The sequence below is a fragment of the Mirounga leonina genome, unplaced genomic scaffold, assembly GCF_011800145.1.
Source record: "Mirounga leonina isolate KUSES-001 unplaced genomic scaffold, KU_Mleo_1.0 Mir_180, whole genome shotgun sequence".
Taxonomy (NCBI): domain Eukaryota; kingdom Metazoa; phylum Chordata; class Mammalia; order Carnivora; family Phocidae; genus Mirounga; species Mirounga leonina.
This window is the reverse complement of record NW_023270469.1, coordinates 1,759,766-1,771,369: the sequence shown is the minus strand read 5'-3', so window position 1 is coordinate 1,771,369 and position 11,604 is coordinate 1,759,766. Positions and strand designations below refer to the sequence as shown.

General features: G+C 63.6%; 1 protein-coding gene across 1 annotated transcript in view; it reads right to left on the bottom strand.

Annotated features, from left to right (window-relative positions):
- Positions 1–305: 305 nt before the first annotated feature.
- Positions 306–11,604, bottom strand: part of SLC7A5 (solute carrier family 7 member 5) — a 31,561-nt gene continuing 20,262 nt past the window's right edge. Inside the window, exons 3-10 of the mRNA XM_035024629.1 lie at positions 7,821–7,926; positions 6,986–7,030; positions 6,471–6,594; positions 5,464–5,567; positions 4,955–5,051; positions 4,399–4,548; positions 2,548–2,725; positions 306–988 (exon numbers count right to left, since the gene is read on the bottom strand). Of these exons, the coding sequence (XP_034880520.1) occupies positions 933–988; positions 2,548–2,725; positions 4,399–4,548; positions 4,955–5,051; positions 5,464–5,567; positions 6,471–6,594; positions 6,986–7,030; positions 7,821–7,926 (860 nt within the window). The 3' untranslated portion in view covers positions 306–932. The remainder of the gene's footprint in view (positions 989–2,547; positions 2,726–4,398; positions 4,549–4,954; positions 5,052–5,463; positions 5,568–6,470; positions 6,595–6,985; positions 7,031–7,820; positions 7,927–11,604) is intronic.

The following is an 11,604-nucleotide window of genomic DNA, read 5'->3' as shown; positions in this document are numbered from 1 at the left end:
TCCGCTCACGCGGGTGTCTGGGGTGGGATGTACGAAGCCAGAAGCCCAGCGCGTCCCGGGGGGAGCACGTGGGTGGGAGCTCGGGGTGGTCTGGGTGCCCGTGACCTCTGCTCGGCCCCCCCGATCAGGCAGCAGGCACCAGGTGCAGGAACCCGCCTTCTGCTGAGTCAGGGCCGGCGTCACTCTCTGAAAGCAGCTGTTCTGGTGACCTTCTCTGCTCTCTTCTGGGGGGTCTGGGAGGGATCTACCCTTGGGTCTTTAAGGCAAAGAGACCTAAGTCCCGAGATTAGTTTTTGCTAAAATCACTACATCTACAACAACAACAAAAGCAAGCCAAGCGCGTGGTCTGGGCGGCCGTCTGTCAGTGCAACTCGGAGGTCCACACAGCGAGGCCTGAGTCTTGGTGGCTCTGCTAGTGGGACTGGAGTGTCTGGTGCTCAGAACCCCTCCCTTCCAGGGGGCCTATGTCGGGCCAGGCTGGGCGCTGCGCTCCGCAACCCGACCTGGTCCCTTGGAGGCACATCGTGCTGCGGGGGGCGAGGGGGAAAACTCTCCCCACTCCCCCTCATTGCTTGAGAAAATAATCATCTTGGTGGCGTCAACTTGACCCAAAATTTAAGTTAAAAAAATAATACAAATAAACCAAGGCTGAAAGGAGCGGGGCCCACGGTGGCAAACAGCCTGCGGAGGGTCAGGGGCCCAGCCTCTTCTCGGTGCTGCACTCACGAAGGTTAAGACAGAAGTTCGCTTTCTGGGGCTAAAGTCGTACCAGTTTTCACTGGGGCCCAGCCCCCTGACCCGCTGGAGGAACGGTGCGGGGCGCTCAGCTGAGCTGCCTGGATGACAGGACTGGAGTCGCTTTTCAAGGTGATGAGATGTTTCAACACCATCTTTGTGTGTTTTCTTTCTGGCAGCTTCTTGGTCCTTCTCGCTTACGTCTCCTGGGGCACCACCTGCATGAGCTTCTGGCAGAGGACCGTCGTGGAAACTGTGGGGGGCAGGGAACAGCTGGGTTAGCTCGGTGGGGGTGGGCATCACCGGGCGGTATGGGCTGCAGCTCACCCCGTCCCCCGCAGCCGCACCTCCCAAAGCTACAAGAGTGGCTAGAAACCCAGCGTTCTCTCTGAAACCTCCCGAAGCGTGTACATCTGCCCCGGGCCTGTGGGCCTCCCTGCTGCGGGGACCAGCCCGCAGGTTAGAAGCGCCGAACGCTGTGCAAGCTGCCCAGCTGGTGTGGCCAAGGAACCTCAGCCCTCAGCCCGGCTCAGAGCCCGGGCTTCTCAGCAGCCACAGTGGGACGGAGGGTCCAGGCACACCCTCCTCAGGATGACTGCCGCTCGCAGGCGGGCGTATACCAGGGGCCCGACCAACACCTGTCACCCACGGGTCTGCGAGCACTCATTCTGGGGGCTGATTTCTGCATGGAGCGGCTCCTGCTTCAGGCCCTCGGGTGGTGTGTTCTGAAAGATGGCTGACAGGGAGCCCCTGGGCTGGGCTGGAAGCAAAGCTTCACCAAAATGACCGACAGGCGGGCACCAGTGAGAACGCAGATGGCCACGTGGCACGTGGTGACTGGGGCGCAGGCCTGTGGACGCCCTGACTCTCCCAGAAGCCGGCCACATTCGACGTGGCTTCAGTCACGGGTCCTAAGCTTGGCTTGTGAACGGAGCCCAGGACGGCGGTCCCGGATCCCGCATTGTCCTTTCTGCCTTTCTAGGTCAGCCGGCTGTGTTTAAGCTGGCGACAGACGGTGGGATTTCATTACTTGGCAAAAGCAGCCTGGTTCTCTGGAATCCCTTGTTCTGAGATTAGCTGGTGCCAAGCTAAGCGTCTTATCCCTGAAATACGTGGACCGGACGTCACTGCCAAACCCACCACAGCGCCCCAAACCTCGGTCAGCGCCGTGAACGCCTCACCGCCGGCCCCTCGGCCAGGGCCTCGCACACCTGTCGTCACCCCTGGCTGACCCTGGAACCTGGGACAGTGGGCGCTCTGCTGCTCCCGGATGAGGGGGTTAGACCAGAGCTGCAGACAGCCCTGCTCTGGGGTCTGGGGCAGGGGGAGGCGAGGGGCTGGGAGGGTTAGACCAGAGCTGCAGACGGCCCTGCTCTGGGGTCTGGGGGGTGCCGGCTGAAGGGATGGGGGGGTTAGACCAAAGCTGAAGAGGGCCCCGCTCTGGAGTCTGGGGGGTGCTGGCTGAAGGGATGGGGGGGTTAGACCAGAGCTGCAGACAGCCCTGCTCTGGGGTCTGGGAAGGGGGGAGGCGAGGGGCTGGGGGGGTGCCAGCTGAAGAGATGGGAGGGTTAGACCAAAGCTGCAGATGGCCCCGCTCTGGGGTCGGGGGGCTGCCGGCTGAAGGGATGGGAGGGTTAGACCAGAGCTGCAGACGGCCCTGCTCTGGGGTCTGGGGGGTTAGACCAAAGCTGAAGAGGGCCCCGCTCTGGGGTCTGGGGCAGGGGGAGGCGAGGGGCTGGGAGGGTTAGACCAGAGCTGCAGACGGCCCTGCTCTGGGGTGGGGGGGCCCAGACTGCGGATGAAGGTACTCACAGATGCCTTGGAGGAGCCACTTGGGCTTGTTTTTCCACCAGACCCCAAAGAAGTAGACGGGCAGGCCGCTGAGGATGATGGTGAAGCCAATGCCACACTCCACAGGGGTCTTCCAGAAGGAGACGGCGATCAGGAAGACGCAGGCCAGGATGAAGAACACGGGGAGGGCCAAGTTCACCTGGGGACGGGGACGGGGATGGGGCTGATGCCCGGCAGCCTGTCGTCCGTCAGTCCCGTCCCACATCTCCCACGGCCTGCTGTCCGGAGTCCCGTCCGCCCTGCTGAACGCAGTGCGTCCCCCGTGCCCTCGGCACACCCTGCCCCCCACCCCGCTCCGAGCCACTCCTGCGTCCCGGCCGAGCTCAGAACGGCTCTGACCTCCGGGGCCTGTTCTAGCCTCTACTGGCTCTGGCCTGAGTAGTTTTCTGAGTTGGCCTGGGCGAGTCGGCGGGGCTCCTGACGATGGAGACCTCTACCACCCTCAGCAACTAAGCACAGAGAGTGCTGACAGGCAAATGGAAACAACCAGGTTGGGCCCTTGAAGAGTCCCAAGGTCAGGGAAGGTCAGCCTCCTGCTTCCCTCACAGGGTGGCGACCTTGGCCCAGCACCCGATCCACTGCCACCCAAAGGAGGGGCCCGGTGCTTCTGGGAAGACCGTGGCCACCCGCTAATCACTAATCGCACAGCGGCACCCTCCTCTTCAGCCCTCTGTGCACAGGCGGGGCCGCGGGCTGCACCCCGCGGGCTGCACCCCACGGGCGCGCTACCCACCCGCAGCATTCAAAGCGGAGGAGCCGCGGACACGCCCACAGCCCGGCGCGCGGCTCCCCGCACCCCCGCCCGCTTCTGCTGGGCCGGCTCACCCACACCCAGAATCGGCCGTCTGTCTACACACTGGCAGAAACCCCGGGGAGGTGAAGGACGAGCGAGGGTCCCACTAAGTCAGCCCACACGGCATGCCGCCCCCGCCGCCGGCCCCACTGGGACAGCGCCCCCGACAAGCGAGGGCCGAGATGATCCCAGGCACTGAGGTTGCCTTGGTCCCCCCCCAAGAACCCGTCCCAGACCCTGCTGGCCTCTGCAAGGGTGCTTGGTGGGGAGCCAGGGAGGAGGCCCGCGGACAGGTGCCCACTGTGAGGCCCACATGCCAGCAGGGGCTGCACGAGGGACAGGAGCTGCCAGCCAGTGACTGCCTGCTGGCCAAGATGTGCGGGTGGAGAGATGCCTTCTTGGAGAGACAGGGTCACCCCTGGGAAGCTGGACCCCAGTCCCAGGCTGATAAGGGCCAGCACCCTGCTTTCTCCTGGGCAGGCCAAGGCCAGGGCGGGCGCAGCGGGCACCTCCACCTGCAGCCCAGCTGGTCTCCCCTCCTGCCCTGGCACCTGCCCCTCCCCGGCCGTCTGGTTCAATGCTGCCCCAGGCCAGTCAGGGCCTCGCCTGCCCACCTGCCCTGCAGCGCTCATCACCCCCCACCTGGCACGCGGGTTTCTTGCTTACTTCTGCCCTCCTTAAAAGAGAAGCTCTAGGGGACTCAGGGGTCTCATTTGTTCTCTGATGAACCCCAGCACCTGGAATCACGTGGTCAGCACTCAAGAGGTTCCCAATAATGGCCATCACGTGAACTAGTTAACTCTGTCTAGTTTGGAAAAACGTTCACACACAACTGGCTCGAGCCTTACCAGAAGGTTCCGGAGAGGGTACCCTGACCCCTCGTTGGCGGAGGGAAGACGGAGGGACGGGGGCTTGCCCGGCCACGTGCCTGAAGGCACAGCGCCCGTGAGTGGCGGACACTCAGGCCCTGTCTCCGAGGCGCGTGGCTCTGCAGGGCCCCCGCCCGGCGGGCCGCTCACCTTGATGGGCCGCTCCAGTTCGGGCTTCTTGTAGCGGAGCCACAGCATCCCGGCGATGGCCAGGGCCACGCAGAGCCAGTTGAAGAAGCTGAAGAAGTTGATGACGGAGAAGATGTCTCTGGAGAAGGCGTACAGCAGGGTCATGACGCACTGCAAGAGACACGGCACCTCGTGACAAACGCGCACTCTGCACACAGGCGCGGCCCGCTCCCCGCCGTCTCCCCGCAGCTCCCCTTCCCGCGCTTCCACGCCGCTTCCAGGTCTTCTGTTTTACGGCCACTACGTGTAATTTTTGGAATTAAAAACAAAAAAAATCTGTGAAGCACGAGGTGAGGAGGTTCTTTGTGTCTCCGTGTCGGCCTCGAGCGTGCAGCCAGCCGACAGCAGGCGAGGTCGCGACAGGCTTCGTGTGGAGAACGCGCAGCCTCCCTCCCGCCGCCGGCCTCCACGGGGAAGCCGCCCGGACGGGCCCCGAGGGACACGCAGTCTCCTGCTTCGGCCCGCCAGCCATCGTCCAGGGATGGAGGACAGGATGCTGACGGCACTGCCCGCTTACCGTAAAGATGAGGGACGGCATGGGTGTCAGGAGCTGGGGGTGGATCATGGACAGGACGGAGGGCAGATGGCCCTCCCTGGCCCCCACGAAGAACAGCCTGTGGACAGAGCAGTGGGCATTCAGCCTCCTCGCCATGCGCCCCCAGGCAGGGCAGGGAGCAGAGCGGGCCCATCCCAAGGGCCGGGCTCCCTGCGTGGGCTTCCCGGCGTCCCTGAGGGGCTCGGCTGGCAAGGGGAAGACAGCCTTCCTCATCTCCAGTCCCCCTGGGCAGGGTTTTGAAACGAACCCGTGAAAGAGTCCAGAGGGAGACAGATGTCACCTCTGGGCAGGGGACCGGGGGGCAGAGCAGAGTTCATGGTTCCCTTATTTCTGTATTCCTCAAACACGACAAGACAAAACTTAGAGCACACGTCGGAAGGCGGTGTGCAGCAGCCCCCCCCCCCCCCCAGCTGAGCCTCCTGCCTCTCCCCCAGAGCTGGGCGATGCGCGGGTGTTGGGTGCGGGCTCACCGAGAGGACGTGAACAGGGACCCATTGACGGAGCCGAAGCAGGACAGGCCCACGAAGACGGGGATGATCCAGGACATGACGCCCAGGTGATAGTTCCCGAAGTCCTAGGCACACAGTGAGCATGAGCCCCTCGGCCCCGGGCACCCGAGCACAGGGCTCCAGCCTCGCAGGCCGGACGACAGGCCGTCCTCACAGCCTGGCCCTGGCACACTTCTGCCTACACGGCTCCCCACATGCTCATCGTGAGTCTGTACTCGGAGTGACCCCCCCCGGGGTCTGGACTTCGGGGGGCAGCCCCAGGGACAGGACCTGGTTCAGCACGGGGCCCTGTGCCTCAGTCCCCTCCAGTCTCGGGCACTTGTCACCCCACGTGATGCCAGGGGGGTCCTGTGCACAGTGTCCCCCCATCAGCACAGCCCATCCGCTCAAGGGAGCGCAGCTGTCTCTGGCTGGGCCCCCAGTGTCCCCCGCACCCCCTCCCCCCAAGCAGGACTTGGTGTTTATCCAGAAGGTAGAGTGGGTGGGTGTTGCAAGAGCGGAGTCCCCTGGCTCTGGGGCCACCCTGCTTGGCCTGGGGGTTGACGAGGCACTCAGCCAGCCCCCTCGGCGCAGCCCGGGCACGTCGCACCCTCCGCTGAACCCAGGGGCCGTGGTGCCCAGTACAGGAGACTCAGGATGCATCCGGGCTGCCGGTGGGGGAAGGCCACCCAGCTGCACCACCCCGCGCTCAGGGCTGGACACCCCGCTTGCCTGGGACTCGCCCTTTCCCCAGACCCATACTCGGCTCGACAAATTGCTCCACGTGCTGCCCTACAGCTGGCCTGGGGGAGGTTGGGCACCACTGCCTGAAAGCCCCGCATCTCCCGTGAGCCCAGGTGAAGAGCCAGTGCCCTACTCTGTCTGGGGGTGGCAAAGCACAGCTCGGCTCGACCCCTCCGAGGAGGGTGTGGTTCGCGGCTGAGGGGCCTGGTCTGCTCGGCGTCAGGGGCTCAGAGGTGGCGTCTTACCACGGCCACAGCCTCCGACGTCAGCATCTGCTCTGTGGACAGTGTGGTGAAGTAGGCCAGGTTCGTCAGCACGTACACCAGGGTGACGATGGGGAGGGAGATGATGATGGCCAGGGGCAGGTTTCTGGAAGGAGGGGGAGGCGGACATCATCCAAGGGCAGCCGGGCACGGGGCCAGACTGGATGGTGGGGAGCGGGTGCTCCATCTGACACACGGGCCGGGGCCGGAGCCTCACTGCGCGGGGAAGGCGGTGAGCGGCAAGGCGGCCACCAGCGTGGGTAAGGGGCCGGAAGCTGGCAGGTGGACGGCTGTGTGAACCTGGGCCAGTGACTTAACTCCTCCAGCCCCAGGCCCCGGTCCCGCGGGGCAGCCTTGTTCCAGGTCACACGGCCACCCTGCAGACAGCGTGGGGCCAAAGCCAGCACCCTGCCCCAGCGCCCCTCCTGCTCTCGTCTGAGACAGAACCAGGCTTCCTCCTCTCACGTTAAAGTAAGCGAGTCTGTGCGTACTCATACCTGTAGGGATTGATCATCTCCTCTGTGACAAAATTCAAGTAGTTCCTGGAAATGAGAGAGCCAAACTTAACTACACATCCCTCCCACAACACAGATCCCCCGGGAGCCCCCATCCACATGCGGGGCCCCCCTTGGTGAGCAGCTGTCCTAGGGAGGTCCGTGCTGCCACCCCCACGTGGCCTGTGATCTGATGCTCTGTCCCCCCCGGGCAGAGGCACAGCCCGGCCCGCAGCGGGGGCCCCCTGGGCACCTCCCCCGCTGCAGACCCGCTCCGTGTGCAGCTCTTCACGTCCACACCGAGCACTCGAGGGCAGGCTCAGAGGCCACGTGGGGAAAGAGACCCGAAGGGCAGCCCTCACGGCTTCCGCGTCCCTGTGGAAGGCCTGCTGCACTAAGCACAAGGCATCCCTGTCTGCTGCCTGACCCTTTCCGGCATCTTCTGTGCCGCCGGCCTGCCCACCCACCGCAGCCACTCTTGTGGCTCGAGAGCAGGGGCCACGGCTGGGGACCCAGGGGACAGAAGGCGTCGGCTGGGGCTGTAGGCAGGCACCTTGCTCCTGGTGGGGAGAGGTCAAGAACCCCCAAGCCCAGCACCTTGAGCCTAAAGGCTTTGAGCCCGTCAGCAAAGGTCTGCATACAGGAACCAGGCTTGCTGTGAGCAGCAGCCACATGTGCGCCCGGGCACGGCTGCACTTCTCTGGGACGCGTGGGGCGAGCAGCGGCCCGAGAGCCCTGCCTGCGTTCCCCCGAACAGCCCGCGGACGGCCAAGAGGCCCGGATTTCTGGACCCGAGGGTCCGCCCAAGGCCCAGAGACCCCGACATTCTAGAACGTACCATCCCCCGTAGGCAAAGAGGCCGCTGTACAATGCCAGCACAATGTTCCCCACGTCCAGCTTGGTGCCCTCGAACGAGAACGTAGGATCCAGATTGGACACGTCACCTGGCAAAGGCCAAACACACAGAAAGGAATGCCAGGTTACAGATCACTGCAAAGAGGTCTCCCCACAACTTCTGGAATGTTCCTGGAGCAAAATACAGTCACATTCACAAACGCTGGGGTGAAGGCTTTCCGCTGCCAGAAATTCAATGCACCTGCTGAGCCACCTGGCCAGCGTCCCCACACTTACCTGGGGCCAGGAGCGAGCAGGCACGAGTGACCCGGGGGACCTGGCCCCCAAGATGCCCCTAGCCCACCCGTGAGGGGGAGGCAGCTCTGCAGACTCTTGGTCACTCTAAGTACCAGCGGACTATGTGCGCTGAAGGATGGATGCCCAGATAGGTGGAGGCAGGGGCATGTGTGCGTCTACCCGCGATTCATTCGGGTCAGGAGGAGGGGCTGGTCGCCCCAGTCACCTCAGGGGACACCCCTGCAGAACCGCTGACCTGAGCCCTAGATCAGGAGCACCTAGGCTTGAGTCTCGGCTCCCCCTTAGTGCTGGGAATATCTCGGGCTGCTAACCCTAAACCCAGGTTCCTTGCTTGGGGGACAGAGCTCAGAGCATGACCTGTCAGCAAGTGTCAGCAGGAAATTTCTCAAAACAACTCAGATCTGTCCCTGGAACCTGGATGTGCCCGAGAGACTGCAGCGGCATGAGGTGATGGGGCCACGCAGTGTGAGCACCTCCTGGACAGCCGTCCCTGGGGGCATCTCGGCCTCGGTCCTCCGCATGGACAGATGACAGTAAGGCCCGGCAGAGCTGTGTCCACCTCTCTGCTGACCGTTTCCACCGGGAGCGGCCCAGGGGGCCCCGGTGTGCAGTCACACCACCCCATTGTCTGCCCTCGTCCTCTCGTGGCTTCTCTGCTGTGTCTCTCCTCTGTCTTACCAGGACACATGTCTCTGGGTTTAGGGCCCACCCTGATCCAGGATGGTCTCGTCTCAATCCTTCCCTCAAACACATCCGTAAAGACCCTTTCTCCACATAAGGGCACACTCTAGGTCCCAGGGGACACGGGTTTGGGTCCACCACCCAACCTGGCACACGCGACTAGAAATGGGGGTCTTGGGGGGACCCTGGCTACCGGGGCTCTTTCTGAGGCTCCGCCCGGTACCCTCGGGCCCAGAGTCACTTGCTCCGTAACGAGGGGCCAGCTTGCCAGCCGGCCCCATACTCTCCAGCTCCTGGCTCCAGGGATGGCCGCAACGGGGACATGGGACATGGCCGGTCACTCAGCCCACCCGTGGCGGCCGCCTGCCAGGCACACACAGCTGGAGGAGGGGCTGTACTCTTGGTCAGGTGTGGATTGCTCCTTAGTTTGGGGACATTTCTAACAGAGTCCTTATGGCTCTGCATGTGAAGGCCTGTGTTGCATCCAGCTGAGAAGCCACGGGCCCAGGCACTGTGGGGCGAAGCAGGGATGTGACCCCGACCCACAGCCGGTGGGTCTTCAGGCCCCTGGGGAGCCCAAGGTTCCCCACACCCTCCCACAAGGGTGATGGCCTCAGTCACCCCAGAAACAGGACACAATGACAGCAGGTCAGGGGACTGCTGAAGGGAGATCCCGTCACACCTTATCTCCCCCAGGAGAAGCCTGCCCTTCAAAAGCAGCTCTGGACCTCCTACATGTTCTGGACTCACCCTTGAGCTTGTTTGTCCTGACCCCACAGGTGTGCTGAGGCCTTTGATCTCAAACCTGAGCTGGAGGTGGACGTGGCCACGGTCTCGTGATAGACTGTTTGGCCCCGGGGTGGCCGGAACCTCACCCACTGCCCGCATGTGACCTGTCTTGGAGGCCCAGGTCCTAGGACTGCCTGGTCACAGGGTGGTCAGCAGGCCGGGTGGATGGGGGCCGTGCAGAGAGTGGGCTCAGGACAGCGCGCCCTTCATTCAACAGCACCTAGGAGAGCTCCCAGAGCCCCCCGGGCTCCCTCCTGGCGGCTCCCCCATGGAAATGGTCTGCAATGTGCACTCCACGTCTGCAGAGCTCCACCACACCCCATGGCCCTGTCCACGTGTTTCTGCTGTCCAGCAGCTGGGGACACGGAGGCTTGGGCCACCTGCCCTGGGAGTGGGGAACCACCAACACGCAGGGGGATCTAAGGACCAGGATTGGGAACCCGTCCACACCACCTACACCACCTACACCTCCCAGAGGGCCCCAGCTGCTCCTAAGAGTCTGGGGGCGCCGCTGAGACCACCCTCACTCCCCCAGACCTCCCGAGGATGCAAGTCCCACAGCCGCTTCTGGAGCACGGAAGGCTTTCCCCAAGAACGGCCCCTTACACATACTGCACGCATGTCTGGAACCTACGATTTTCTCACGAACCTGCCCCATCTTCCTACTAGAATACACATCTACGTATCTTGTTTACTCTTCAAATTTAACAATTTTCCCATTTGCTGTGATATACGTTTGGGGGCAGCTGTTAAAACTAGTCTCCCCTGAATTAGTGACAGCGTGTGTGCACGTGTGGGTTGGAGACATTCCATGCAGAGGTCACTTTTGGGGGCCGCCACCCAGCCTGGTACAGGAAAGATGAAGTGTGGGTGCGCAGAAGGATCCTGGCTACTGCAGATAAAGGGCCGGGACAGGGATAAGATTCGAGGTGGGACCTGCCGCCTGTGGTTTTCAGCTAAGAACCAGATGCGTTCAGCCCTGCAAAGGCCCGCGCAGCCTCGATGTCCTCCTCAGGCGCCACTCTCCCTGTGGCCACCAGCTCCGAGCCGGGACACGTACACACAGCCGTCCGGGACGGTCACGCGGGGGGTGGTACTGCCGACGTACAACAGTATTTTCTGGGACTTACAGCCTGATTTCCTCCAAGGAAATACTAGCTGCTCTGACCAAACACAGAGGAAAGAATCTCACTGGGGGCCTCGGCCAGGCCCCTCCCAAACAGACTGCAAAGATTTCTATTCCTAGGACAAGTGTGGTTGGGCCACCTGCTGGGACCTCCCTTGGCCGTCTGCGACCTCACCCCCTGGCTGCAAAGCGCCCAGTCCCTCGGAGGAAAGCAGACATCCAGGCGCACAGAGGGACCGTGCCCCCAGACCCCGCAGCGGCCCCCAGACCCCGCAGCACCACGTGGGCCTGGCAGCCCTCCTGCTTCTCTTGTGGTGTGTGTTGGGGGGTGGGGAGCAGGCAAAGCTCTGCCAAGGATTTGGCTGTTGCGTCTGGCTGCCAATCAACCCTCTGCCCAGTTCCTCTGGGCCGTCGCCCACCCTATCACCTCCCGTAGACGCAGCGTGCCTCACTGCACACCAGGGACAGAGGGAGGGGTCTGACAGTGACCCGTCCTGAGTGGGCAGCGTGCATGCGCCCCCGGCAGGGCTCCCGGCTTTGTTCAGACACAGACTGTGCTGGATGCCGGCCCAGAAGGGAAACCCGCAGCTTCTCCAGGCTCCTGACCATATGCTGGCCAAGCACGCTGCCCCTCCTTCCCAATGGGCACCAAGGAGCAGGCACTGGGTCTGCTTGGCCTGTGCCTGCCCTCGCTGTCCTGGGGTCCTGCTGGGGCTGGAGCCCTAACGGCAGGTGGTCTTCAGGGAGGTGTGGAGAGCTGGGGGGAGGGCCCGCCCGCCCGTCTCCACCAGCTCCAGCCAGAAGCGGGGGAGGCGGCCACACCTGGGCGTCATGACGTGCATCAGCAACTGCGCTGTGTGGCCACGGCGGTGGT